This window comes from Poecilia reticulata, chromosome 19 (genome assembly GCF_904066995.2).
Source record: "Poecilia reticulata chromosome 19, P_reticulata-male-v2, whole genome shotgun sequence".
NCBI lineage: Eukaryota > Metazoa > Chordata > Actinopteri > Cyprinodontiformes > Poeciliidae > Poecilia > Poecilia reticulata.
In genome coordinates this window covers 10,639,777-10,667,000 of record NC_088848.1, presented here as the reverse complement: position 1 = coordinate 10,667,000, position 27,224 = coordinate 10,639,777, and the positions used below count along the sequence as shown (strand labels likewise).

The window sequence follows — 27,224 nt, the reverse complement described above, 5'->3', positions numbered from 1 at the left end:
TTTGTCAAAAAAGTCTGATTTTGTTGCTGATATTTAGAAGGAGTGAAAAAGGCAAAGTATCTACAGAGGTGAATACTATTTTGTAAGTTCTGTAAGATAATTTATATTTAAACATATGTATTATTTCCTCTCTAGAATGTGATCTTTCCCGGCGCTGGAGATGAAGGGATCAACGAGTACAAGTCTGTCATCTACTACCAAGTAAAGCAGCCGAGGTGGTTTGAAACGATAAAGGTGGGTCTTCCTAAATCATCCATTCATCCCAAAAAAACTAAAACAAAATTTAGTACAGAGGAATGTGGAACACTGTGTGAAAAATACAAATGCGTGTTCTTATGCACGCCAAAGTCCCAGCCTCCTGACCTGTCCTTCACCTCAGGTTGCGATCCCCATCGAAGACGTAAACCGAAGCCATCTGCGGTTCACCTTCCGCCATCGCTCATCGCAGGATTGTGAGTATAAATCTCAACTACTGGAAAAATGTATATTTCAGATGACCAGGTGTACAATTGGCTGCTAATCTGCTTACAACACACCTAATGGAAGACATGCAGCTCCAGCAGAGGCATTGCACAATGATAAATACTTCGCTGCTTACCCTTTGTCACATTAATCAGAAGTTGTAGTTTGCCTCTGCATAAAGCAGCGCTGTGGAATGGGTTGTCAGAGGCTACAGCTGGGATGTGAAAACGCCTAGCGGGGCTTTATTTATTGAGGCCGGTGTACAGTTGGATGCAACTACTGTTGTATTTCATTTTTTTTCACATCTTCTTTATTTTAGGGGTGTAAAGGGCAGGCAGTAGACATGCTGCTTCATTTATCTTCCAAATGGTCTTCCCTCTGACATCAGAAAAGGCTTTTGAGGACTAAGAAGAGACTTAGGGAAGTGGTACCCATCCCCTAATCTTCAGCTGGTGTCATCATCCATTTCCAAAATCCCCTCGCTGTGTTTGCTTCTCACCTGCACGCAGGTGCTTTGGAGGAAATTGCCAGGTCTCGGAGCTCTGTGCTGGCAGCTAATCCACTTGGAGAGCCTTCTTGTCATGCACACCTTGGTTCTGTGGGGACTAATGCTGTTAGGAGGCTTGCTTTTCAAAGTCTGTGATTTGCTGCTATCTGTCTGTAACTGTTACTTTGGAAACTCTCCTCAAGTTACTCGGGGACTGCAGAGGCATACTAATGCTGCTAAACTTCCAGTTCTCACTGAGAGCTCACAATAGATGCGTGTTGGGAGAAGGTACTGAGGTCAAACCAGACCAAAGCTGATGTGTTCAGACAGAAGACCCATAGCGCAAAATCGCCACAGCAAAAATCTCAGTCCCCACAAAATAAAATATTCATATCCCTAAACAGTTTCTGCTGTAATTGCAGCAAGCATTGACTCAGGGGCTGAATACGAATTCGCTCTACTACACTTTTCAGATTTTTATTTGTAAGAATTTTAAAAGCATGCATCATTTTCCCTCCACTTGGTCTATCGCATAAAATCCCAACAAATTACCTTTTTCTTCCTGGTTGTTATGTGAAGAGTGTGAATACTTTTGAAAGGCACTGCATGAACTTTATTTTTTCCGAAATTTATGGACCGTCTTAACTTTAAATGTTGTGTTTAGAAGAAGTTTATCTCTCCAGATACATTGAAATATTCACATTCTATTGCTTTCAGTTTAGTTTATCTTAAGCAGATTTATTTTTATACTTCCAGAACTTTGAAAGTAGGATATTTCAATGTTTTTGTATAAAAACCTTTAAATACTTTTTTATTCACTTGTGGTTTTACGGTCAAACAGACTTTATTCTTCGTACTCTTCAGTATCTCACTCAGAACCCTTTGAGACATAATGCAGAGTCTCCATTAGCTTTAGATATATGCAATGTTTTCTTGGGGGGAAAAGTTCATTTTTCCATACTGAAGATAAGAAGCACAGAGATGGTCTGCCAGCACTTAGAAATGTCTGCCTTTGCTGTCATGTCGTGTCCTACCTGCTTCCTCTGCTGTGCTCCTAGCAAGTGCTGAGCATTTTGTGGGAACGCAGAGTGACAGAGCTGTTCATCAAGGCCACTAGTGGAGTTCATGCGCTCCCTATTCTGAGTCCGCTCTCTGTTGAGAATAAGGCCAGCTCTCACACAGCGCCTCGGTCTACCGCTGTAACATTGTCAGACCTCATCAAACACATGGAAGCCATCACAAGCCACGCCTCCGCCGCAGAACACGGCTGCCATCTTTTCACTCCTTTTTCATCTGTCATTAAAATGTATTGCGCCGCCTGCATGGGAGAAAAGTGAACTTTATGGGGACTTCATGTCATTGATGAACAGAGGTGCACAAAGGTGCAGGGGAACGTGAAGTGGAAGGAAAGTGAAACCAAAAATAGAATCCAAAAACAGAGGGTTTTGTGAAGCCCTCAGAGGTTTGGTAATGTGTTGATGACTCTCTGGGACAGGTGTGCTCAAGTCCAGTCCCCGAGAGCTACCTCTTAGATGCAGCCTTACTCCAACAGATCGGGATCAGCTCTGAGCAGACCTGCTAACGAGCCGTTCATTTGTGGACGGCTGGACTTGAGCACCCCTGCTCTGGGAGCTTAAGAGTAAACTAGTCAATCAGGAACGGCAAAAAAGTTTGAAGAATCCAGCAGGAAGCAGCTGCCAGCAGGATGTTGACAGCACATGTACAGCCAGAGCTGCAATGGAACGGTTTATATCATCCAAAGACACGGACAAATGGGCATGCCGCGTCGGCTGTAATAGAATTCTTTGCCTTGTAAAAAACTACAATGAAATCAGTTGAGTTCTTTAAATGTTGATGGAAAATGAATAATGATTAGTGGTATCAATTAAAAGGCCTTTAGTGTCAACCTGATGCCTATAAAAGGCCAGAATGAAAACACATTTCTTGTACCTTTTGCATCAATCAGTTTTAACGTGATACATAAAATTTGATAAATGAGCTGCTTTACGTAGCTTTTTACAATTCCTTTACCTGCTGATCTCTATTTTATGTCTGATTAACTGCAGAAGAGCTAGGAAGCCTCGTACAGCTGTGGAGTTGTGGGTTTCCTACGCCTCGTTTTGATTAAAGCAAATTCACATTAAAATGTTCCAGTCAAAGTTCAGACCTAAATCCAATTGAGAATCTCTGACAAAACCTGAATGGTGATATTTACAGGCGCTCTACAGAAGAATGAGCAAGAGTTTCAGTCTACGGTTTACCCAGAGAAACCTGCAACAGCCGTGAATGGTTGTTCTACAATCAGACAACAAACTTTTGAGGTTTTTAAATGTAGGAGATTGAAAACCATGTAAGCTTCCCAAGTATGCACAGCTTTGTGTAGGTCTGTCACTTTGTTGCAGTTGTAAAGTGTGGAAAAGCCCGTAAAGTGCCAGTACTTCTGCACGTACCTGTACATCAGGTAATACTGGGCAGCATCCACATGGCGTTTTTTCGGCTGGTTCGTCACCGGCCAGCCGATTATTCATAGCTGTAGATGCAGGCGGCAAAACCAATGAAGGGATTTATGCAGATGGGATGCGATGTATATTTTGATGAATCGCGCCTCTCTACGAGTAAATTTGAGCTTGTTGATTCACCGTGATGAAATGTGGTTCTATCCAAACGCTTGGTTAGAGGACAAAATCATAATTCTCTTCCTTGTTTGTGCAGCGCGCAGCACACTAGTGTGTGTGAGAGGAGTTTTCACGTTTTCTTCATTCTAGTGGGATACCTCGAGCTGTTTGCAGGTGTTTCTCTCACTCGCTATTAGCTGTTAGGACACTAACAAGAAAAACATGCAATATGCTTTGACCCAAACTGTTTTTCTGTGATGTTGTTTCATGTTTTTTGTTGTTGTTTTTTTGCAGCTTATTGTCAAGCAGAGACTGAATATTTGAGTTAGCATCTGCCAGTCTTTTTTGCTGCCAAGCTCCACCTGTACTAATACATTCTCTGTGCGTCTGACTAGTTTTATTTTTTCTTGGGGAAAAACAAACAGTTTGTGCAAAGACACTTAGTGTAGGATCAGATAAGACATGGAAAAAGTTTAAATAGCAACTTCTTTTGCCCACTCAAGAGTTGAGTGAGGTACTGTGGTGCTGAGACGATCTCTTTTGTCGGTCTGCTGGCTTGTTTATTGCTTGTAAAATCAGCTGTCTGTAATAGTTTTCTGCTGTGGAATCTGCTTTGCATAAGCTTTCTCAACTAAGCACGCATTCATATAAACAGATTGTATGCACATGTATGAGATTTTGGTGTGTCAGTTTGCAAATTTGCACGACAAACACAAACTCTTTGTTGCAACATCATCAATATCTCCTGCAGGCTGTCAGATTTCTGTTTATTCATGTGTGTGCTTGTTTTTTTTTAATCTTTTTTTTTTATCCTCCGACAGCCAAAGATAAATCAGAGAAAATCTTTGCCTTGTCTTTCGTTAAACTCATGCGGTATGATGGGACCACTCTGAGGGATGGAGAGCATGATCTCATTGTGTACAAGGTAAATGCAGAAACATCCTCAGAGTTTTGAAGCCACACTGTTTGACTGACTGACGCAGCAAGAAAAATCACAAAAAATAATAATTTAATATACTTAACAATGTCAAGTTAACGTTTGAGAAACAACTTTTGATTAAATAAAAGCAACCAACAGTTTAAAACCATGGCACACATACACACACAATTTTTTGTAATTTTATTGAGAAACTGTCCATGTCTTATGATTAAAAACCAGGCAGAAGCTAAGAAGCTGGAGGATTCCACCGTTTACCTAAGCCTTCCCTCCACTAAGCTGGAGCTGGAGGAGAAGGGTTACGCCACCACTGGCAAAAACTCCCAGAACCTTGGGACCTGCACCATCAGCAAGGACTCTTTCCAGATCGCCACCCTGGTCTGCTCCACCAAACTGACGCAGAACGGTAAGGCACTCAAAATGTCTCGTAGTTCTGTCGTCGTTGGAAATAAAGTAAACACATCATCTCTGTAACCAATGGCTTAAACTAAAGGATTTAAATGAGCAAATATCAAGAATATTTTACTTGACAGCAGATTTTGATCCATACCTTTTAGAATGAAGGATTCGGCAGCTAAGTTCCTGCCAGTTCACTAAGCTCTTACTACTTACTTGTTTTGGCTACACAAACAGTATGTTTTCAGATACATTTTTTGGACTCAAAAATGGGATTCCCCCACTCATCCTGCTCTCACTTTGACCTACTTTAATTCCCTCAGCTGGTATTGTCCAGTTTCAGCCAGTTGTTTTAAATCCATTTTTTTTTTTTGCCGAATAATCTTTGGATTTATTCTATTTACTACTGCCAGGCTGTCAGTGTTTCTTTTTCTCCTCCCCGAATGTCCCATGGTTCTGAGAAAATCTACACTTACTAAGCTAAGGAAATCCCCATCTCTGCCCTTTGGCTCATGGATTAAGGATTCTGGCATCTTGTGTTCCCACCAGCTTTCAGACATGTTTATAAATCACTGCAGGCATCAATATAAACCCTCTTGGATGCTCTGGCATTTCCAGGGTGTGTTCATAACACTGCTGTTGTCTCAGTGCAGACTGTGTAAAGAGCTGTTTCTCTGTCTGAGCGGTCAGATGCCTCTCAGTTGTTTTAAACAGAACCCTCCTCAGTGTCTTCTGTACTTGCTCACCTTGTATGTTCTTCTTATGCTCTCCCATTCCTCCAACGACTGAGTCAGACATTGCTCTGTGTATAAATAAAGATTTATCAAAGAGGAATCTACATCATATATCGACTTTTCAGGAAAATGGAACATTCCCACAGAAAAACATGTGCAATAACCTTGATGCTACTGTAATAAACCTTTTTATTATATATCATCGTCAGCAGTGCTTTAAGAAAAAAAAAAAAGTTTCTTTTCGTTGTCAGGCAGATATTGCATCTGTGCCAGGATCCAGAATAATGTAAGAACCTTCACTGACCTTGTGGCTCGTATAGGCAATATAATGAAATGGAAGAAAGGGGAAGAAAAAAACAACACATTTGTCATTGTTGCTTGGCTGCAACTTTGGGATGAAAGCTAAACTGCGGTTCATGAAGTTCCGGTAATAAGGCCACTGCGGACCAGAGAATGCAATTTGATTAGATCCCCTGCACAAGGGAAAGATTTTGTTGTGAAAATGCTTCTTTACATCATGTGGAAGACGGGCAGGGGGTGTTCCATGCTGCTGCAGTAATATTCCCGCCGAGACTTGTTAAGTTTAGTCTGCGGTATAAGTTGTCATTTAAATACAGTTGACTGAGTGCCCTCCTACTCCGCTCAGGGGGTGGTGATGTCAGGGTGTGAACAGTCTCAGCTACAAAAGCAGTGACCAACTCGCATTGATTACATGTGGCTGATGAGCAAAATTATTATTTTAAATTGTTTTCTGTAATGTTAATGCGCAGATTCTGATGAGAGCGATTCCAGGTCGGTAATCTTGTCTTTTTCTTCTTGTTCCGAGATGGTTAATGGGGTTAAAGCTGTGTTCTGACAGTCAATCGATCTTTTTGTATTGCACTTGTCGAGCAAGAAAGCCTTGGCACAATATGTTCACTCACATAGCCCCTGAACCTTTTCTCGTTTTGACCAAATTTTAAGTAGACCAACTCAAAACACATGGTTTTCAAATTTCTTCACTTATAAAAAAAATCTACAAAGTTTGTTTTGCATTTGCGTTCAACCTTCTTTATGCTAAAACCCCACTAAATAAAATCTCATGCAATTTATGAAGGTACATATATTACAGATCATCCAAGTCGGAATTGAACGTCTGTAAGAAGTTGCAAAAAAAAAAAAACGAAATCTGAAATTGAAGAGATAAATATTTACAAAAATGTAAAGTTTACAATATTAATATTAAGCCAAATTGCTGTTTGAACGCTGGTGCATCGTGTACTTCTGAATGTGCCTCTTTTGAGTTGACACATCCTTTTATTCTGCACCTCTTTGTGGTGTTGATTTGCAGGGCTACTGGTAGTAGGTGGATGTGATCAGACAGCCTTGGCACAGATAGATGTGAAAAGCCCAGAGAAATGGTTGTCTAATGTATCTTGAGAAATTTCAGCTTCATTAAAGTGAACTGCCTATAAAATGTTTAAAAACTACCTAAAATGTAAAATTTAAATTTTCATAATAAAATAATATAATTTAGAATTTTTAAATCTAAGTAAAAAAAACCCAAAACAAACAAACAAAAAAACAAGGTAATTAAGCAAGAAAATTTGCTTGGTTTAAATTTAGTGAAGTGAAGGTATAGGATTATTATGGTTTTAAATCCTGCAAAAAAAATAAAAACACATTCAGTAAGTTAGAAAACAGTCCTTCTCGCTGCAGGATGTTTCAGACAGACCATTTTTGCTGCTTTTCTGTTCTTCTTTCCACCATCTTCACTAGTGTTGACTTTTTAAAACAAGACTGCCTGAGCGAATGGGCTCAGGAGACGAAGCGCGCATCAATCTGGAGACCATGCAAAATAAAACATTTGGAAAGTGAAAAATACAAAAAGGATAGTTTTTTTAGATGGCTTTGAGCCAAAATCTAAACTAGCCAGTACGTTTATTTAATTGCACTGCTGTATTTGTGTGGACAAGAACTTTGCTTTTACTACAAGTACATACAAGATTGCTTGTTGTGACCAGGAAAAAAAGACAGTTAAAGGTAAAGTTCACATTCAAGGAACCATTTTTCAAAAATGATCATTTAATTTATAAATCAGTTTTAAAAAAAAAATCATTGATTCACTAAACAGAAATAAAATAAAATAAATAAATTTAACTCTGCTTTGAGCTTTAGATAAATACCCCCTGCATTTTAATTTCCTTCCTGTACTGTGAAGCATTTTTTTGACCTAATTAATATCCTCCTCACTTCTAACTAGTAGGTCTCAAAAGGGTTTGTCCTGACTCATGCAAAGGGAGTAAAAACGAGCACTTCAGTGCCCCTATCAACAGTCTGCTTGCTTTATACACGACACTTCATCACCGATGCCCACAGGAGAGATGAAATACTCATTTTAATTAAGCTGGTTTGATGCAGACGGTCTCTCCGTGCAGGAAGCTGGTGTGAAGTGGCTGCTGGTTGGTCCCTGGGTATCTCCAGCATGGTTGGCTTCGTGACGGAGGACTGATGGTGGCAGCGCTTAGAGGGAACATGGCTCTGTGAAAGCTTCTACCATTATCACCTTAACTGAAAAGCAGTGTTCCCATCAAAGCTCACCAAAAGGAGGGAACACTGTGTGTGAATTTGCTCTAACGTCTTTGTGGAGTTCTTTTAGGAGTTCTTGATTTTCATGAATAAACACCGCTGTTTGAATCCATGCATTTGTTCAGCGGATGACAAAATAATCGTTCAGTGAAGCAAGATGTTTCATAAACATTAATTATGAGTTAATGGGAAGTAATTTGCATTTAAGTTGTGCAGTGACACTGTAACGGATTTTGCTGAAATTAATTAACCCACCACACTCCATCTGCCAGTTTGGTCTAATATTTTAAATGTGGCGTCCTGTGGAAGCATTTTTTATGAAACAGATGGTGTTTGTCGAAGATCCTGTGTTCCTTTTTTTTTCCCTTCATTTTTTGAAAACAGGACCGATTTTCCTAACATTTAGCCAGTTATCCAGCACTCCCCCCACCCCCGAGGCCCTAAACTGCCAATGAGTTGTCCTCATTGTGTTCAGTGTTCGTCTCTAAGGAGCTATTCTATCGATTTCCAAATCCATGTCTTTTTGGAGAGGATGATACCATGGACACCTGGACAGACCATTGTGACTGAAGCATGATGGGCTGTCAGCTTTACAGATGGTAGATATCCATTCTGTGCTCCCGTGCTCGACTGACTTCACCAATAACCAGCCGGGTGGATAGAAACAGAGCTGCAAGGGATGATGGTGTCAGAGATACTGGTCGGATGGGCTGTGTCTACACAACCCTACGCGATCATTGGCACCACTGCCAAAGATTTGTAAAAAAATAAATAAATAAAACATAAAACCTTTCAAATAAATTAGGCATTGTTGACAATATTTAAACGCACAACTATAGTCTTAAAAACAACACACAAAAAAAGCAACAATTCAACTAAATATAGTTGTTTGCACATCTGTTAAATCCCAGGTAGGTAATGAGCCAGTGGGTTTTAAAACGCTTGTAATGCTGGTCACATTTAGAGCAGGCCCAGGGCATAACTCAACTAAGCAGCCGCTGAAGGCCTGCCAGACCATCAAGGACCCCAATAAATGCTAACATTTTAACGTGGCTGACAGATTAACATTTGTTTATTGAAAATGACGTGTTTGTTACAGTAACTACAGTCTGATTCTATGAGTTTAGTACTTGAATTTGAGCTCTGTTTGTTCACAACTACAACATATTTGTGAATGTATTTTGTCATCTCAGTCAAGTATAGTTATCACTGAGTGCTTTTAAGTTTGGCCAATAAAACTAGCCACATGTAGAGGCAGATATTCAACCATTTGACCTTGTATCTAATGGAATAAATGATCTTCCTTTGTTTATAGATGCTCTTGCTGTTTTTTTTTGTTTTAGAGCTGATGGCTGTGTTTGTCCTCTATGTTCCTAATATGTGACTGGCAGGGCTCCTCTAAGTTTGTAAGACGATATTGTATACACTGACATTGCGTCTCTTGGTTCAGTTATAGTTTCATAATGAGCTGACATGAATGTATTTTCTAAGCCTCTAATTTGATCATCCACCAAATGAATGTAATTAATCAGATTGTGACTTATTCTTTTGTTCTAATATTTAATTATGCCCCTTTAAAATAAGCGATCTGATAAATTGACAAACATTGCATTTAGTAAAATTTGCATTTGGATCCCAGGCTGGTTCATTTTAATTCATTCATCTTTGACAACTTTTTCCCATGTTTTGTTTCTGGCTGTTGGATAAACACAACGGATTCGGCTCACGCATGTTATCTGTTTGCTTGTTCCAGTCGACCTGCTCGGCCTGCTGAAGTGGCGCTCCAACACCAGCCTCCTGCAGCAGAACCTCTGTCAGCTGATGAAGGTGGACGGTGGTGAAGTCGTGAAGGTCAGAGCTAAATTGAATGCCTTCATTTGTTTTATGTTTTGTTTTTGGGAAAAGGGTTTGTATTTCTTGTGGGCTTCATGCTTCTTAAGTATCCTGGCGTCTGGCAAAGTAAACAATCCAGTCACAAACCAATCTTTAGTAACCGTGAAAGTGACAGCTTCTTGGCAGCAATTTCACTTCAGTTTTCTCTCCCTGTCGGGGGGATCAGATTGTCTTTTTTACAATTTTTTTTATGTCTCCTAGTGAGGAGGCAGTACATAGCACCAAACCCTGCTTATAAAAGGGAAGATGAGTCACTGTCAGACTCATAGTCATGCCATTTTAAGTGCTCAACATGGGGCAGATGAATAAATCACGTTGTTCCGAATGCTTTAGGATGGGCTGTTTGGATGCCTTCAGATCACAGAGTATCTGTGCAAGCCCCGACTGTCTTTCCTGTTTAAAACAGTCGTTAAATAAAGCATTTTTATTATTAGCACTCAGTCTTTTCAAAATGTCTCATGGCCTTTAGTCGGCAGTTTTTTAAAAAAAGTACAGTTTTTCTTTTAACACTTGACATATTCTGACATATATTGTTGAAAGCATGCAGACACAGTGCATGAATAACAGATTACGGGCGTTTCTTAATGAATGGCTCTTCTACTATAACCCTTACTAAACCTAAGTGAGTCAGGAAAAGGACAGAATTTAAGTATTTCCCAGATATCAGATAATATCTGTCTTGTTGTTTGAAAGTTGTATCCATGGACTTATTTCATATCGTTGAGCCTGAATGTTAAACTTAACTTTGAGACAAGTACTTTCAAATAAATGAATGGAAAATGTATTTATTTGTGGGTAATTTTTTCTTTTGTAGTCTTAAAAATAAACTCAGACGATGTTAAGTTTGGAAAAAATGTGGAACCTGGTGCTAAAAAAAAAAATTGTCCGAACGCTGGTTTAAGCTCCCGGCTCTGCGTGTTCCGTTTGCTTCTCACTGACAACATGATTAGCCTCATTCATCCAGCAGCGACAGACCAAGCACAATACAATTGTTGTGTTTCTGTCACTTTTTACAACTGTTCTCAGAAACGACTCAGTTAATGGAGCAAGCAGAGAGAAAGGATATGTATAGTCTGTGCTTCTGAAGGTTCTGCTGACAGGAAAATTATTACATTCCTAGTTGAGCCACACCAGCTTGTCTTTATGGCTGTAAAGAGGCACTAATGGGGAGCGTGGAGTGTACAGAGTTCAGCTGCTAACTGTATAATTTCCTCATTATTCTGTATACATGTTTAAAACCCCTTTTTTTGTTGATTTTATGACCCTGGTCCATCCAGTCAAATTGCGGATGAAGAACACAGGATATTGTCACTACATTATGAGCCAATAGACTAAGAGCCCTGCTTAAAAGGAGGCTCACTGTTGTGCCCCCTTTAAGTTTTTCTTCAACAGACAACAAAGGAATGAAGCCACAAGACCACCAACCTCTCTGTGCTGGTTCAGGTTATATGACGCTAATTTAACAGTTTTACACGCAGTAATGTCTAAAACAGGCTACCGGTAGTAAATGTTTGTAAAAAACATTTACTACAGAAAAATGGGAATGTCTCTAAATATGGATCTTATTATTTATACTTGCAGTTTACAGGTCTGTCCACTAAATGATTTCTTTATAGGAAACGTGTGTTAGCGTCTCTGCTGCTTTGTTGTAGCCCAGATTTAGTTTGAGAAGATGATAACCTTAATTAAAATGTTTTTTTTTACACTATTTACACAAATATTTGCCACAAAAATGCCATGCATCAACAGTTATTTTAATCTTAATAATATAATGTAATATTAGATACTATTTGTATGTGTGAACTTCTTAGTTATTCTATTGTAAATAAGTAACATGAGTTTACCTATTTAAAGTAACAGTGAAATTGTGTCTTCTGATTAGATATTAGACTGACTAGTTGAAGTAAATCAATGCTTCCTTCTGTTAACCTCCTGTGCATGTCTTTCTTTCTAGTTTCTGCAAGACACTCTGGATGCTCTCTTCAACATAATGATGGAAAACTCTGACAGTGACACTTTTGATACATTGGTGTTTGATGCCTTGGTAAGCACAGACTACAAAAAGAAGAGCACAGCATCATTTATGACGGAGATCCTGTCAGTGGAAATAAACACTTGGAATACATTTGTGGCCCACATGCAAATAATAAATGTTGTGAAACATTCTATGTGCTCAAATACCCTCTGGCGGACGTCCTTCCACTGCTTGTAATGCATTTTGATCTCCAAAAAGATCAACCATAAGCAGACACTCAAAAAAGAAACAAGATTAGTTATACAGTCATATATTTAAAATATGGTGAAATAAATTTTATGGAAAAATATGCTAGAAAAAGTTGTATTAAACAGGGATAACTGTATGAGAGAATTGTGAAGCAAAGTCTGTTAAAACATTTGGGATGCTACACACAGGCTGCTGTTGTCACTTCTTCCTTCCACTAAACATTACGTTGATACACTTGGATGCAGAGTTTTATGACCAGCCATCATTTTTAGCAATGGCCTTTTGTGGCGTATCCTTTTTATAGGGGGTGTAAACAACCATTTGTCTTCTCCAAGATGCTAATATATAATTTATGTATTAAAATTCAGAATTTAAAAAAAATGTTTATGTGGTGTTGGACTTATCAGAAAAGCTGTAAATTATCAAATTTAGCTAAAATAGAAGCATAAAATGTGTCACTCTAATGAATCGATATGATGTCACTAATGCTTTTAAGTGAAATCCGGAAAAAGTTAAACTTTTCAATAATTCATTTATTAAGTTTCGCCTGTTGTTGTCTGGCTCTGCTTTAGCTTTGTAGTTGTTACAAATGACTCAACTACATTTTAAAACAATTAGGATTTCTGATTAATTTCTACATAGATTTGAATCGGAGGGGTCAAATTTTTCAGAAGTTTTTACAAAACCCCAAAAAGAAGTGATCACATACTACTTGCACCTTGCTTGCTGTGAAATGCTGTATATTTTGCTTTTAATACATAACCGAGTATCGTGCTGAATCCCATCTCGCGTGGCATTGGCCAGCAGCTGGGGGTCCATCTCAGAAGAGAGTTTTTTTCTTTCTGACTATGTGCGGGGATAAATTGTGTTATTTGGGGGGTTTTAGATTATCATCGGCCGAGGGAATTGAGAGAAAATAGCTTTCTGCTCCAAGCCAATCTTGTGTAATTTCCCTGTCTCTTTCAACATATTGAGTAAGACAGGTAATGTTTGGTGCTCTTCATTACGAGATTCATGGTTTTACATTTTAATGAGAGTGTCTTTTGTTCCCCGACAGGTGTTCATAATTGGACTTATAGCAGACAGAAAGTTCCAGCACTTTAACCCCGTACTTGAAACCTACATTCGCAAGCATTTCAGTGCTACACTGGCTTACACGTAAGTTTGTTTCTCTTTCTACGAGTGTTTTCTGTTGCAGAAACGGAATCAGTCTGCTAAATCAATCTCAGTTTAGATACAGTTTGTTACCTACAGAGCAGCACCTGGCAGCCAGCTTTTTGGCTGTAAAACGTCATTTAATCTAGAAAAAGATTCACCCCCCAAAAATTAAAAAATAACTTCCACAATTTCTCAGATGAGGCTTAACGCTCATGATTAGAGTTCCTTTAATTACAACCATTTGTATTTTACAAATTCCTCCTGAAAAGATGTTACTGCCACCTATAATGTTTACCAACTCCAGCGGTTCAGCTCCATTTTTTTTTCCTTTTGTGAGGTCATCAGCTCAGCTACACATAAATCAAAATTAGTGGTGTTTTTCTTAATCGTGCTATTTAAAAAGGGTGTTTTTGGAAATCCCGCTCCGAAAATTCACGCGTTATTACCCGGTTGTTTTTCTTTTCTTTTATTTTTAGTGCTCATCTGTTTGTGAAAAAAAATAAAAATACACCACTCCATGTGATCTTTAAGTCGCTACCTATCATGTCTGCAGGAAACTGACCAAAGTTCTGAAGAACTACGTGGAGAACGCTGAGAAGCTGACAGAACAGCTGCTGATGGCCATGAAGGCTCTGGAATACATCTTCAAGTTCATTGTGCGCTCCAGAGTTCTCTTCAACCAGTGAGTATTGGGGCATTAATACGAATATGGTGTATTAGCATTAATTAATTAACTAATTATTAGTTGATGTGGGGGAAAAAATGAAGTCTTGGCAAACCAAACATTTTATATGCCAGCAGCTAGTAAATTAAAGGCAGCTCAGCTTTGAATACCATGTCAGTTTCCACTTAATGCTGTACAATTAAATATATATATATTAGGGTAGAAATAATGCACAATGTAAACAAGTATTGCTTTTAAATAGTTTTTCCCATCCAACGCTGTTAGAAAATAAACTGCTACATGTATTAATCCGAGTCGATTGGATCTCGCTCACCCTGCTGGCCGCAGATCTGATGCGTTTTGCAGTCCTGCTGGGCTCAGTTTGCGCTGCAGCATATCCTCAGGCAACCTAACTTTTCATTAAAGCTTTTATTGCACAAATAAAATAAAAAAAATCTAATTTTACTTTATGGTGGTTTGTATTAGGTTTTTAGGCTTAACATGTATATCTCAAGCAGTTGTTGGGTGAGAGGCGGGGTACGGCCCAGGCAGGTCGCCAGAGATGCACAGGATAAAAAAATACCAAAGAAAAATGTATGTAAAACAAGTTGAAGTAAAATTATCCAAATGTTGAAAAATAAATAAAAAATGGAAATCCTAGCTGACCTAAGCAGGAAGACATTTACTTTGATGTCTCAAGTAAATGAAATTTGAGAATGTAAAATTTGTGAAAGGCATAAATAGATTGATGGACAATCAATTCTATTATTGCATGACGGTGAACTCATGTATCCATCAACGTAATGTCATGCATCTTCAGTTTCTTTACGGTTGCAGTCAGAATAAAACTCAAAACAGGCAAAACTAAATGGCATTTTAGTCCTTTCTGTTGATTTATTTATAATTGGTTTTGGGGATGTTAAATGGAAGATGGGGTTGTAGTGTGACAGAAAGAAGCTGTTGGTGGGATGATGTATGATCCTGGACTAATTGAGTGTGCAGCATTTGATTGGTTTTCCTGCCCAATGTCTGGAGGACACGGTGCCCTCTAACTCTCATGTTCAGAGTGTGTGCCGGAGCAGAAACAGAGTCAAAATTCTTCCTAATGTGGAAAATTGGGTTAGTCGAAGCTCTCACTCTGCAGCCCTTGATGTACAGGTGCCAAGTCTCCATTGACTGGGTCTTATTTTTTTATTTTTTAATGCTGTCTGGTGGAACATATCTGTAAAATTGGAGAGGAGCACCTTAATCACAGAGTGACATGAGGCTGCCCAGAGCCCCCTGAGCTCTTCAGTGCTGCGGGCGAGCAGCGGCTTTAAGTAATTGTTGTAGAGGGAGCTCTGAGACGCACGCCTCTAATCCCATGATTCTGTAAGCCCTCAACAGTGACTCTCCTATACCATGTAATGCCTGGAGCCCTGTGAGATATTATAGCATCACTAGACCCACCAGCATGGAAGAAAGCATGGGAAATCTAATGTACTCTGAGCAGTTATACCAGTTTGTCTCTCTTTGACCTGTAGCCTTTAGAGTGCCCCCTTTATCCCACCTCCTCATATAGTTTTTGCCTTGATTATATTACTTTGCAGCAAGTAGAGCTTTGGCTTTTCCCACTTCATCGCCAGTTTGGGAAGATTTATGAGCTCTGTAAGTGGGAAATAAACAAACTGTGGATTTAACACCATTTCCCATAACAAACCAGCAGAAGGAACACATTAGTGCAGCTCAGTAAATTAAAATATCATCCAGAAGTCAATTTATTTCAGTAATTCAAGAAGAAAGAAATTCCAATAGATTAAATATAAACAGGGTTTAATTTTATTTCCCTTTTATGATCAATGACATATTTTTTAATTGAACTGAACTGCATTAACAGACTGCTGACTATATAGTTGTCAAGCAAACGGTACAGAAGCATTTTAATGGAAAGTTTAGTGGAGCGAAAAGATGTGGTAGAAAACTGCTTGAAAGCTAGATCAGTGTTTCTCAGTTCCAGTTCTAAGCCATAATCATCAAAAGTAACACAAACAAGAAACTTTAAATATATCACAGTGTGTGTGTGTGTGTGTGTGCGTGCGTGCGTGCGTGCGTGCGTGCGTGCGTGCGTGCGTGCGTGCGTGCGTGCGTGCGTGTTGTTGTGAATCTCTCAGCTGTAGATAAGAAAGCCAAGAATGAACACAGATATTTCCTCTCCTTTTTGTTGACTGGGATTCCCGGAGAGATATGAGCATAGATCTTAAATTTTTCAGAGTTCTGTTTCCACATGACAGCAGGTAGGGGTCTTCTGGGTCTTGTCATGTTTTAAATGCTAATCCATCTGGCAACAGGAGCGATGTCTGTGAGTTCTGATCCAAGAGTATTTGCGTTGATAAATTTAATGATTTAACAGTGAAGCATCAGACTCCCGTCGTTCCCAGCGCGGGTGGGGGCTGTTTATTCAGGGGGCTGAAACAAACGGCGGCCCCCGCGACCGTCTGTCAAACTAACCCTCCTCGCTTCGTCTCCTCGCAGGCTCTACGAGAACAAAGACGAGGCCGAATTCATAGACTCCTTGAGGAGCCTCTTCACATCCTTTAACGACATGATGAACAGCAGTTCAGAGAACACTGGCATGGTGAAGGTAGGCTTGTTATCACACGAGTCCAACTGTGCGCTATCGCTCAAAGTCTCTGCCAGGAAGTGTCTAATGTGGCATGAATAGTAAATAACTGCTGCTGTGTAAATAGTAAATAAATCTGGAGTGATTAGCTTCGGATGACGTATTCTGTGAGGGGAGATGCATGAGTCCTGTTTCTCCCTCGGCAGCTTATTAGGCACTGATGTCAGGATTTCTTCTTACAGATGATCTCTTTGTCTTCTGTTTACTGTTTTCATGTTTCACTCTTCAGATTTTCTGGGTATTTAATCCTTTTTTCATTTTCTGTGTTGAAGACTGCACAAAAACAAATATGTGTAACTTCTAACATAAAAAAAAATATATAAATTATTATATATATATTAGAGATGTGCCGGTCAGTCGGCCACCAATCATAATCTGCCGATTTCCGTGAAACAGTGTATGATCGGTGATCGCCGATCACGGTCTCTTGTTGCCGATCACACAAACCGATCACCTGCATCTCATTTCGCAGCCTGCCTGTGCAGCTTGTCTCCTCTTTCCTTCACACTGCGCAAACGCGCAGCAACAAATCCTAGGCGATGTGGAACTATAACGCACTGAGTGAATGGTGAAGTTTGCGTGTTGCGGCGGAAAACTGAAGCACATGGGGTGAAGCAGGTCAAAATGCATCAACACGATGAAGCTAATAAGGCATAAAAACATTGTCATACTTGACGGAGTTTGGCTACATCGAGGCTCACTGCAGTAAAAAAGACATATGGAGGATCAGATAGCAGGTAAAGCAGCTCACAGCTACAAACACTCACCCCGATTAGCATGATGGTCAGAAAGCTAAACAAATAACCTGCAAAATTATTTAAGTCTTCGAGCTGCGATGTAAGACGCTGGTTCTGTTCTCGCTGTTGAACCGCTGCTACGCGCTACAGGTAGTAATATTTCACAGACGGAGCGCCGCTTCTGCACCACCTGGTAGTGACTCTCACACCAAACCTCTGTTTACAGCATCTAACCTAAAAAAATAAATGTTACATATGTATTAAAACTTTCGCTGTCCTAACATGAGACAGATAATCTCTGAAAAAATAATCAATCTCCTCCCTGTTCTGCATAATTACTCCGCTCAGTCAGAAACAGCCAATCAGAACTAGCAGTAATCAGCTAGCCGCCATGCTATCACGAAGGTTTCATTCAGTAACTCAGGATTGTTTATTGTAATGGAACCTGTACTTGCCTTTGAATGTTAAGTTTTATACTTGAATTTTTTGGCAATGTTGAGAGGTTTTATTTTGGCTCTTTGCATTACTTAGCCTCTTCAGAGCCTTCATATGTTATCAGTATGTTAAAGATAGTATTACCGATAGCAGTACAATTTGCACAATGCCTGTTTTGTTTAGTTTTCTTCTTGGAAAAAGTTATTTAAAAGCTTTTATCTAAATTAAGGTGCATTCATGGTTAATTTTTCCACATAATGTAACAGTAGTGCTTATTAAAAAAATAATAATTATGTGATCAGTATCAGTGATCGGCCCTCCTGGGTGATCAGTATCGGCAGGAAAAAACCTGATTGGCACATCTCTAATATATATATATATATATATATATATATATATATATATATATATATATATATATATATATATATATATATATATATATTATTAGTCATTTTTAGTTAGCATTAAATGTGTTGGAGTTAAAGAAAATCCCGAAATAAGATATCTGAAGCTGGTTAAGTGTTATTTTAGATTTATAGTATTTAATCTGTACAAAAAGCTGCTCCTCAGGAGCGTTAAGTGCTCCATGGTCCTGCTAAGGGTATAAGTACCACATAATCTGCTTTAAAATCCCCAGTTGCCCATCCCTGGAGTCTAATCTGCCATCCAGCCTCACTTTCCTGAAGCAGGAATTTCGCCCGCCTTTTAATCTTTTCCACATTTTGCCGTATTACAGCCAAAAATCTCAGTCATTTTTTTGTTAATATATCAACAAAAGCAGTTAATAATTATGTAGTGGAAAGGAAATTCTTTTTGAATGTTTTTTTTTTTAAGAAAAACAAGTGGTGTGAATGAGAATTTGTGCTTTCTCCTCCTGTGTGCAATTTAATCCAATTTAATAATGAAAATCTCAGACGGGTTGGGGTGAAAGCTGAAGAGAAGTTCTGTCAGATGAGAATAAAGCTCAGATTTTTGGCCTATATAAAATGCCTTTTTTTGGCAGAAAGATTAAACCCTGCCGTCACCATATTTCAGTTGGTGATGGCAGCATCATGCTTCAAATTTTTTTTGTTAGTTTTTTTCCCCCAAAAAGGACAGATGTTGATCTTTATTGAAAGAAAGATGAATCAGGTTGAATGTGTGTGATGTCTCCCCCCTTAATCAATAAATGTGTTAGATATTTACTTCTTGAGAATTGTAAAGTTATGGACTTCAGATAGTCTGGAAATGGCCTCCTGAGTCTTTTCAAAGTTTTGGGCCAGGGGCATTTGCTTTTCTACGTTTATACCAGTTCTTTTTTTTTTCGTGCTTGGCTTTGTGTTATCACACACACACGCGCGCACACACACACACACACACACACATATATCTATATATGCACTGAAGCAGAAAACTGCCAAAATCTCTTGCTTTTATATTGATGGTCACAGGGATATTAGCTTTAGAAGCGGCTCCTTGCTGCTACTTCCCCAATTCATCCTATAGAAGCAAACCTTTTGTTGAATACATAAATAAAAAATGACGGTGTGGAAGCAGTTGTGTGTCTTTGCACATGTGAGAGTCGAATTCAGTACGTTTGCAGCCTGGTGAGGGTCAACTTAGAATCGACATGTCATAAAATTTTGACTGTAGCTCCACTATTTTATCTAATCTGCCAAAAATGTCAAAGTTTATAGTTGTAAAAAGCTTCAAGCTTACTTTGTTCTTTATTTTTCCAATAGCTGCTTCATTTAGATTTCAGCATGAACATATTTGATAAAAATAATTCTCCTTGCATAAGAAAGCTCATAAAAAAAATAATATTTTCTATTAATAAAATAAAAATTACATAAGTTTATCAAAAGAGTTAAATCTTTGCCATATTAGCAAAACAATTTACTAGTTTTTGTGCAGCCTTTTAGATCTTTCTTGCATCCTCAGCTTATATATGTGTTGATTTCTGTTGTTTGTTCCTCTATCTGTGTCTGTGATGTTCTGCCTTTCGTTTCTCTTTGACCTTGCCTGTCCTGATGTCTGGGTCTCCCCTGGCACTCTGCTCTTTAGCTGCTGCTTAAGGTATTTATGTCTCTTCTTTCCTCCTCCTACCTGTAAGCGTTGTGTTTTTTGTTTCTTTTTCATTTCATGTATTTTACTGTTTCCTTACTCTGAACTCGGTGACACCAGACTGCAAACCAACTGACAAGCTTGTGTTTTTTTTATTTATTTATTTTTATTATTATTATTCTGTGCAGTCTCTCTCAAAGGCTGACAGATGCTTACCTCGCACACACCTCTGCTTTTAGAGATAACACAATCACAGGGTGCATGCACCTTGGAGCACCTACAGTAGATCCATGTGCCCAGTCAACTGTAGGGAAAGTTCAGGAGTCAATTAGGAGTCAGTTGCTGTGTAATTGGGTGAGATATTAGCTTTACTGTCAGTAAATTAAAAACTGATCTTGAGGAACGGCCAAGAAAGCGAAGATTCCTGGTCTCTTCCCAAAGCCGCCTGTCTGTGAAAGCATCGTAGCAGGTGGAAGCTAATGAGCAGTCCCTTTAAACCTCCCTGAAAAAAAATAAAGAACATCTGGTCGGACGTGCACGCACTCGTGCGGAAACTCGGATCGGCACGCAAATAGACTTAAACTTTGATCAACCCATACCAACAGATGCTTCCGCTGATTGTTGGAAACAAACGGAAGCAAAGGTCTTTCGCTGCGACGTAGAAGCCGCACTTTAGAGCAGGTGGGACTTGAGCTGCTGATGGGAACAAAGCGAGAAAACTGTTTTCATGGCGCTATATTTGGAGCCAAAACAAACAACATCTGAGGAATTAAGTTCCCCCGTCGTCTTGAGCTCGCTTTTCTGCAGACGGGGTTGCAGGGCAAACATTTTGCATATTAGAGTAAAAACGCATCTGATAAGATTAGAGCAGATTAAATGGAATATCAGTCGGGTGTCATTACTGTCTTTTGAAAATGCCGTGACAAGGACACAGTTGCCCTCGAAAGTAATTTGACATGATGTTTGCAGAGATTTAACACAACAGTTTGCACTTTGTTTTCCAATTTTTCTGTTTGGAAAAAATGCCACTTTTTCTGATATCAGTCTTCTTTTTTTAAGTTACAGCATGCACAGATGTAAGCTGAGTGTTCTTTAACTATTTGTAGCTTAGATTTATTTATTTCAAACATAAGTAAAAACTTTCGCCAATAAATACGTAAAGGTTTGTATTCCCTGTGTCCTTTTGTTATAGTTACACCTCAGTAAATTGGTTTACGTTCACACGGCAGATAAATCCGACCCACGTCTGACTTTTTCATTGCTCACTGAACAATTCCAATGTTTTCACGACCCCACAAAAAATTTGAATTGGAGTAAATCTGCATCAACAGGTCTAAGTAGAAAAATATGTGATCAGAAACCACAAACTTCATCCTAATTTTGAGATGTTGATGTCCATCAGTTACAAGACTAGATGAAATGCAAGGAGAAACTGCATTCGATTTTCAGTTTTTGTCACTGTATGATCAGACGGGACCGATCCAGTGAACATTGGTCCAAATATTTGTCTTATTTAGGCTAATTTTTCCTTTGCTTCATCTCTTGAAGGGTGCTGCCTTAAAGTACATTCCCACTATTGTCAATGATGTCAAGCTGGTCTTTGACCCCAAGGAACTGAGGTAATTTCACTTGTTTTGCATGATTTTCTTCTTCTTTTGGTCGTTTAGTCACTTTTACTCATTCAGTAACCATTCACTGAGAATATAATCGGGTAGATGTGGACCTTTCCTGTCTTATGGCATATTATATAAATATCTTAAGAGCTCTTTCTGTATGGATTGCTCTTAGAAATGCACCATAGAAGTTCAATAGATATAATTTACCAATTTTCCAAGTTTAATGCGGTTTTATTAGTTTAGTTTTTCTCTTTAATAGTTGCTGATTCATATCAATAAATTAGAACCTTCTAACATATTTTCCATCTACTAAACTTTTCTTATATACGCCTGTGTTTATGGCTTACTCTCCTTCTGGATTCAATGACTTGTGAACAACTGTCATTTAGGAGTCGTAGCACAATATTTATATATTAAAACACCTTTTTTACTAGTCTTATACAATATTCCAGCTTTCTGAGAAACTGACTGTTGTTTTTGGTTGTTCTTGAAGATGAGCTGAATGAACGATTGATATATGCCGCTTCGTGTAATAAGTTCATGTATTATATATTTACCTTTATCAATTGAATTGGCGAAATAAACTTTTCGATAACGTTATGATTTATTGAGAGGCCTTCCCTAAATCGAGACGAGCTGTGCTCAGATCTATTTTTTTGTTCTGCCTTGCAGTGCTTTTATTCTATACCTCTACAGTCAGCAGCTGTATAGTTATGGCCTCTGCCCAACCACACTCAGGTTCCCTTGGAAACTCGCTAGCTGCTCCACTGAAGTGTTCATTTTAGTTAATGCTGCCCACTGTGAATGTCATCAGCCACAGCATAATGGATTCTTTATGAAGTGTCACACTCTTGCGCTCTGATCTGTTCATTTATGACATTAAGTCTGACGAAGTAGAAGATGTAACTTGACAATCTGTTCATCTGGATTACTTAGTGTCAGTTCAGAGGATTTCTAGGTTTTTTTTTCCAGCAGACTGTTTTTGGGGTATAAAATTAAATTAAAATTAAATGCGTCTCAGGCACCTTTTTTCTTTTTTTTTTTTAATCTATTTTTGCGTCTGTGAGAGAAGTTTAAGAAAGAAGTCCAGGAATTCTGTACCGTCTGTTTAATGTGGGTTATTTATGCTCTGTGTTTTATGTTTCTTGATATGTATGAAAAACAGAAAAAAGTTTTTATATGCTGACCCTTGTTTTAGAGCGTAAAAGTTTTGACTTTATAAACCTGATTGCACAAATAAGTAAATGATTAATTTTTTCAAAGTCTTAGTTTGCATTGTAATTTATTAGCAGTGTAATCTCAGAGTGAATCCAATCTGCAGTGGCACTTTTGTAGGTAATCCTGCTTGTAATGCTCTGTTAAACTGCCTTTTTAGCAACATCACTTTTGCTCATTCCACAGATTTCTTTTATAGGATTCCGGTCTGAGGACTGACACAGCTATGAGAGAATCTGAATAATTTTATGTATTTTTTTTTTCTGTTGATTTGGGTCTGGCTAAAAGATCCAACAGTGATCGATTTCAGTTTTCCTGTTAAGCCCACAAGATTGTCATCCAAGATTTTGATGTATTTCAAAGAGTCCGTAATACTTTGCCTAAAATTGCTGCCAGGTCTTTTGGAAGAGAGATGAGACCGGCACAAACAAAATACGCTGCTGCTTGGTTTTATTATTTTTATTTTATGACGGAGCATAAAATAAAAATAATAAAACTCCTGTCTTGGTTTATTGAAAATGTGACTACTATTATTTGATAGTTTCTGAATTGGTAATATTTTTTACACTGGTTAAAATTTTTAATTCTGTATTCGAAAGAATTTTCAAGTTTACTTTGGAAAAGTGAAAAGTATAATTTTCATTGTGAGAATGTTTTGTTACAATCTGGTGGTAAAAGTTTGTTTTTTGTTTTTTTGGGTCATCTCAATCCCCAGGTCCTTTTCTAGTCTGGTGACCTGTGGCTAAAAGAAGTGGATCTCTGATCATGTCATATTTATACCACAGCGAAACAGAAAGTCATGAATTACTCATTAGAAGAAAATCTAAAAGTGTGAAATATAAATAAAAAATACATTAGGTGCCCGCCCTCCCCCTTCTTCTCTCCCTACTGATTGAATGCAGTAGTTGTATAAATTGAATTTTTTCAAATTAGTACATAAAAAAAGCCCAAAGCTTTCTGTTTAGGACTGTTTAGACGAGTTTCTATTTCCCAGTTTTAAATTGTAAATTTCCTAAATTAGATTAGGAATGAGCAACATTTGCATAAAATCAAACCTAACCGCAGTTTCTGAGTAGAGAGGCTATAAATGTGACAGTGGGTGCTGTTTTGTCATTAATCGTTAAATTAATCATAAAATCGTTTGGGGGGGCGAAGGCTGACGCAGCTCGTCTAACTATGCTTGATATGACTCCAGAGATTATGCCAAATACCGTATTTTCCGCACTATAAGGCGCACCTAAAAACCTTCAATTTCCTCAAAAGCCGACAGTGCGCTTTATAATCCGGTGCACCTTATATATGGACCAATATTGAGCCACAACAGGTCTAGCAACTATGGTAAGCAGCCGCTGACTTCATTTTTGCCCATAGAAGAAGGAAGCGCGCAGTGCATGCTGGGATAGTTGTCAGAACGCTGGTTTGTAATCCATTAATAAAGTTTGACTGACCTATTTACCTACCGACCGTCTAGAACGGTCTTTCTCAACCTTTTTTGGGCCAGCGCCCCCCTAGTCTTTATCCAGGTCCCTCACCGCCTCCCACCAAAGAATTTGCAGGCTACTTTGCACTGACCATTATTTTATCATTAATATTACCATCACTATTGTAGATGTTAAAATTTTTATGCTTGTTTCTGTATTTATCAAGATAATTTCCCAGAGAACAAAGAAAAGTCATGGGAATAGAAATTATTTTCACAGGCGTCTACGAAAAATGCAATGAGCATTCAAGTTAAAATTGGTAGGTTAACAGCAGCCAATCAGAGTCGAAAAAATATTCTTATTCTTTGCCATTTTCTAGTTGTTAAATCTTGCACAAAATGACCAGATAAAACATGTACAACATGCCAGTTTAAACTTTAAACTATTTGCAAACCGACTGAGCTCTGCAACATTAGAACATGGATTGAACTGTAACTACATTAATCATAGCTCTTCTTCTCTTCAGTGTTTCTGTGAGTTTCTGGTGGTGCAGCTCTGTGCTGCCTTCAGGAGAATGGGACTTCAGAGCATCATCCATAAAACTTCACCCACATGGCATTTATTGTGCAAACCAGAGCTTTCAGTGGAAAAACAAAAGTTCCAGATCCTTTTAATGCCATACAAATATGAGACAGAAACATGGATTATATATTTATATAGACCTGTCTATTGATTTATAGATTAATAGTTTTACTGGACAGAAATTACAAAGAACAAATCAGGTTCTTAATCAAATCCTAATGAGTCAAATTGAAAGTTTCATGGAGTCATCAGCCTCATGACATTAACACTGACATGAAAAATAATATTGAAGAAATATCTATCCATCCATTTTCTTTCACTCTTGTCCCTCAGTGGGGTCGGGAGGGTTGCTGGTGCCCATCTCCAGCTAACGTTCCGGGCGAGAGGCGGGGTCACCCTGGACAGGTCGCTAGTCTGTCGCAGGGCAACACAGAGACACACAGGACACACAACCATGCACACACACATTCACACCTAGGGGCAATTTAGACAGACCAATTAACCTAACAGTCATGTTTTTGGACTGTGGGAGGAAACCGGAGTACCCGGAGAAAACCCACGCATGCACAGGGAGAACATGCAAACTCCATGCAGAAAGACCCCAGGCTGGGAATTGAACCCAGAACCTTCTTGCTGCAAGGCAACAGCTCTACCAACTGCGCCACTGTGCAGCCCATTGAAGAAATAAATATATCAAATCTATCTTTATTTATCTTTATTTCTTTATTTAAATGGGTTCATTTTTCAGAGGGATACATAGTGAGGGTATCGTGATTTTAGCTACCAGTAGCAGGAGAACGGAGCTGCGCCAATAAGCTAGCAGAAGCTAACAAACACTGAATAGAAGAAGAGCTGCCATCGATACAGTTGCAGCCAAGCATGATTTAATGTTACACAATACAGTTTTACCAAGTTGCTCAAAGTCTAAACTGGTACTGTTGTGCATATATGGTGTAAAGTTTACCTTCGACCAAACGCCCCCCAAAGGCATCCCAGCGCCCCCCTTTTGTAAAAATGTCCGCCAGCGCCCCCTGCCGTCCTCTGAACACCCCCTGGGGGGCGGTACCGCCAACGTTGAGAACCGCGCTAGTCTAGAATCAGGTCGTCTGCAGGTCATTTAGCACCACGTTCTCCACGAACATGTTGAGCGCGAACGGAGAAGGGTGACCATCGTCCGACCACGCCCCGGCCCAGTCGCGGAAGGCTCTCTTCACTGACCGGAGTCGAACTGTTTTGTTGACATTCCCTTGAGTGCAGCTCGTTCTAGTGGATACATAAAGTAACTCCAGCCTCTACTGTAGCGTCTATCCTATGCGCCTTATAATGCAGTGCGACTTATATATGAAAAAAGTTTTAAAATAGGCCATTCATTGAAGGTGCACCTTATAATCCGGTGCGCCTTATAGTGCGGCAAATACGGTAATTTACCATCAGAAACCCCGATCCTGTTCAGATGAGTTATTGTAGTTGGGTTTGATTGGAATGGTGAGTCCTTCTGCATGATGTTGTTTTCCTGTTTCCAAATCTGACAACTGCCAAATTGTGAGGGTTCATTTTATATTTTTCCTTACATTTTATAACCACATTATGTAAATAACATCTATAGATAGATGTATGTGAAAGTATTTCCTGCACAAAAGTTAACACACTGCATCAGCTGAGAAGTGTACTCTCTCCATGCTCACACAGCTGATAGTGTTTTTTTCTGCTTCAGTTGTTTCCATTCCTAACCAAACTGTGATTTTTATTCAGTGGATATTTATGCAAGTGCACAAGCTACCAGAGGGGGGGCCTTTGATTTTTATTGTAATAAATTTGATACATATGAACCATTAACCTGGCTCTAAATCACAGGCTTGACTCTTTGGTGGCTGAGCAAAGGTGGCTTTAGCTGTTCCCGTTAGCTAAAAGCTTGCCAAGAGTCTTAGCTGGAGGCAATCGGACCGGAGCCTTGGGGGTGGAGAGTGTTTTATGCAATGCCAGAACATTTTCTCTCCTAGCTTTTGTCCAGGCCAGTCATAAGCATGTTGCCTGCCTCAGAAAACAATAATGTACAAGAGTTATGTGTAAACAGGAGGGAAGATTTATGTTAACATTGTGAATGTCAAAAAATTTCTTCCTGATACTTAATCCTAACAAATCTGAGTATATTACAGACAGTGGGATATGTTTCTTGTGTAATAAATGTATCTGGAATATAACATAATGGCTGCCCATGGAGAGGGTTGGATACAAACCAATTTAATAGAAAGATGAGCGGAAGGAAAATCTGTGGGATAAAAATGTGAGCAAGCTTTCAGAGGATTGTGAAGCAAAGACCATTCAAGAGTTTAGGAGAGATTTTCAAGGTGGAGGCTGTGGGTGGACTCAGGCAG

The 27,224-nt window shown here is 38.9% G+C and overlaps 1 protein-coding gene across 2 annotated transcripts in view; it reads left to right on the top strand.

The window, feature by feature from the left end:
• Window positions 1-27,224, top strand: part of dock1 (dedicator of cytokinesis 1) — a 204,575-nt gene that overhangs the window by 45,278 nt on the left and 132,073 nt on the right. For both annotated transcript variants that reach the window (XM_081601109.1, XM_081601110.1), the window contains exons 15-24: window positions 136-234; window positions 380-452; window positions 4,386-4,489; window positions 4,724-4,907; window positions 9,953-10,050; window positions 12,047-12,136; window positions 13,374-13,474; window positions 14,028-14,156; window positions 16,650-16,758; window positions 21,564-21,634. In XM_081601109.1, the coding sequence (XP_081457235.1) occupies window positions 136-234; window positions 380-452; window positions 4,386-4,489; window positions 4,724-4,907; window positions 9,953-10,050; window positions 12,047-12,136; window positions 13,374-13,474; window positions 14,028-14,156; window positions 16,650-16,758; window positions 21,564-21,634 (1,058 nt within the window). The remainder of the gene's footprint in view (window positions 1-135; window positions 235-379; window positions 453-4,385; window positions 4,490-4,723; window positions 4,908-9,952; window positions 10,051-12,046; window positions 12,137-13,373; window positions 13,475-14,027; window positions 14,157-16,649; window positions 16,759-21,563; window positions 21,635-27,224) is intronic.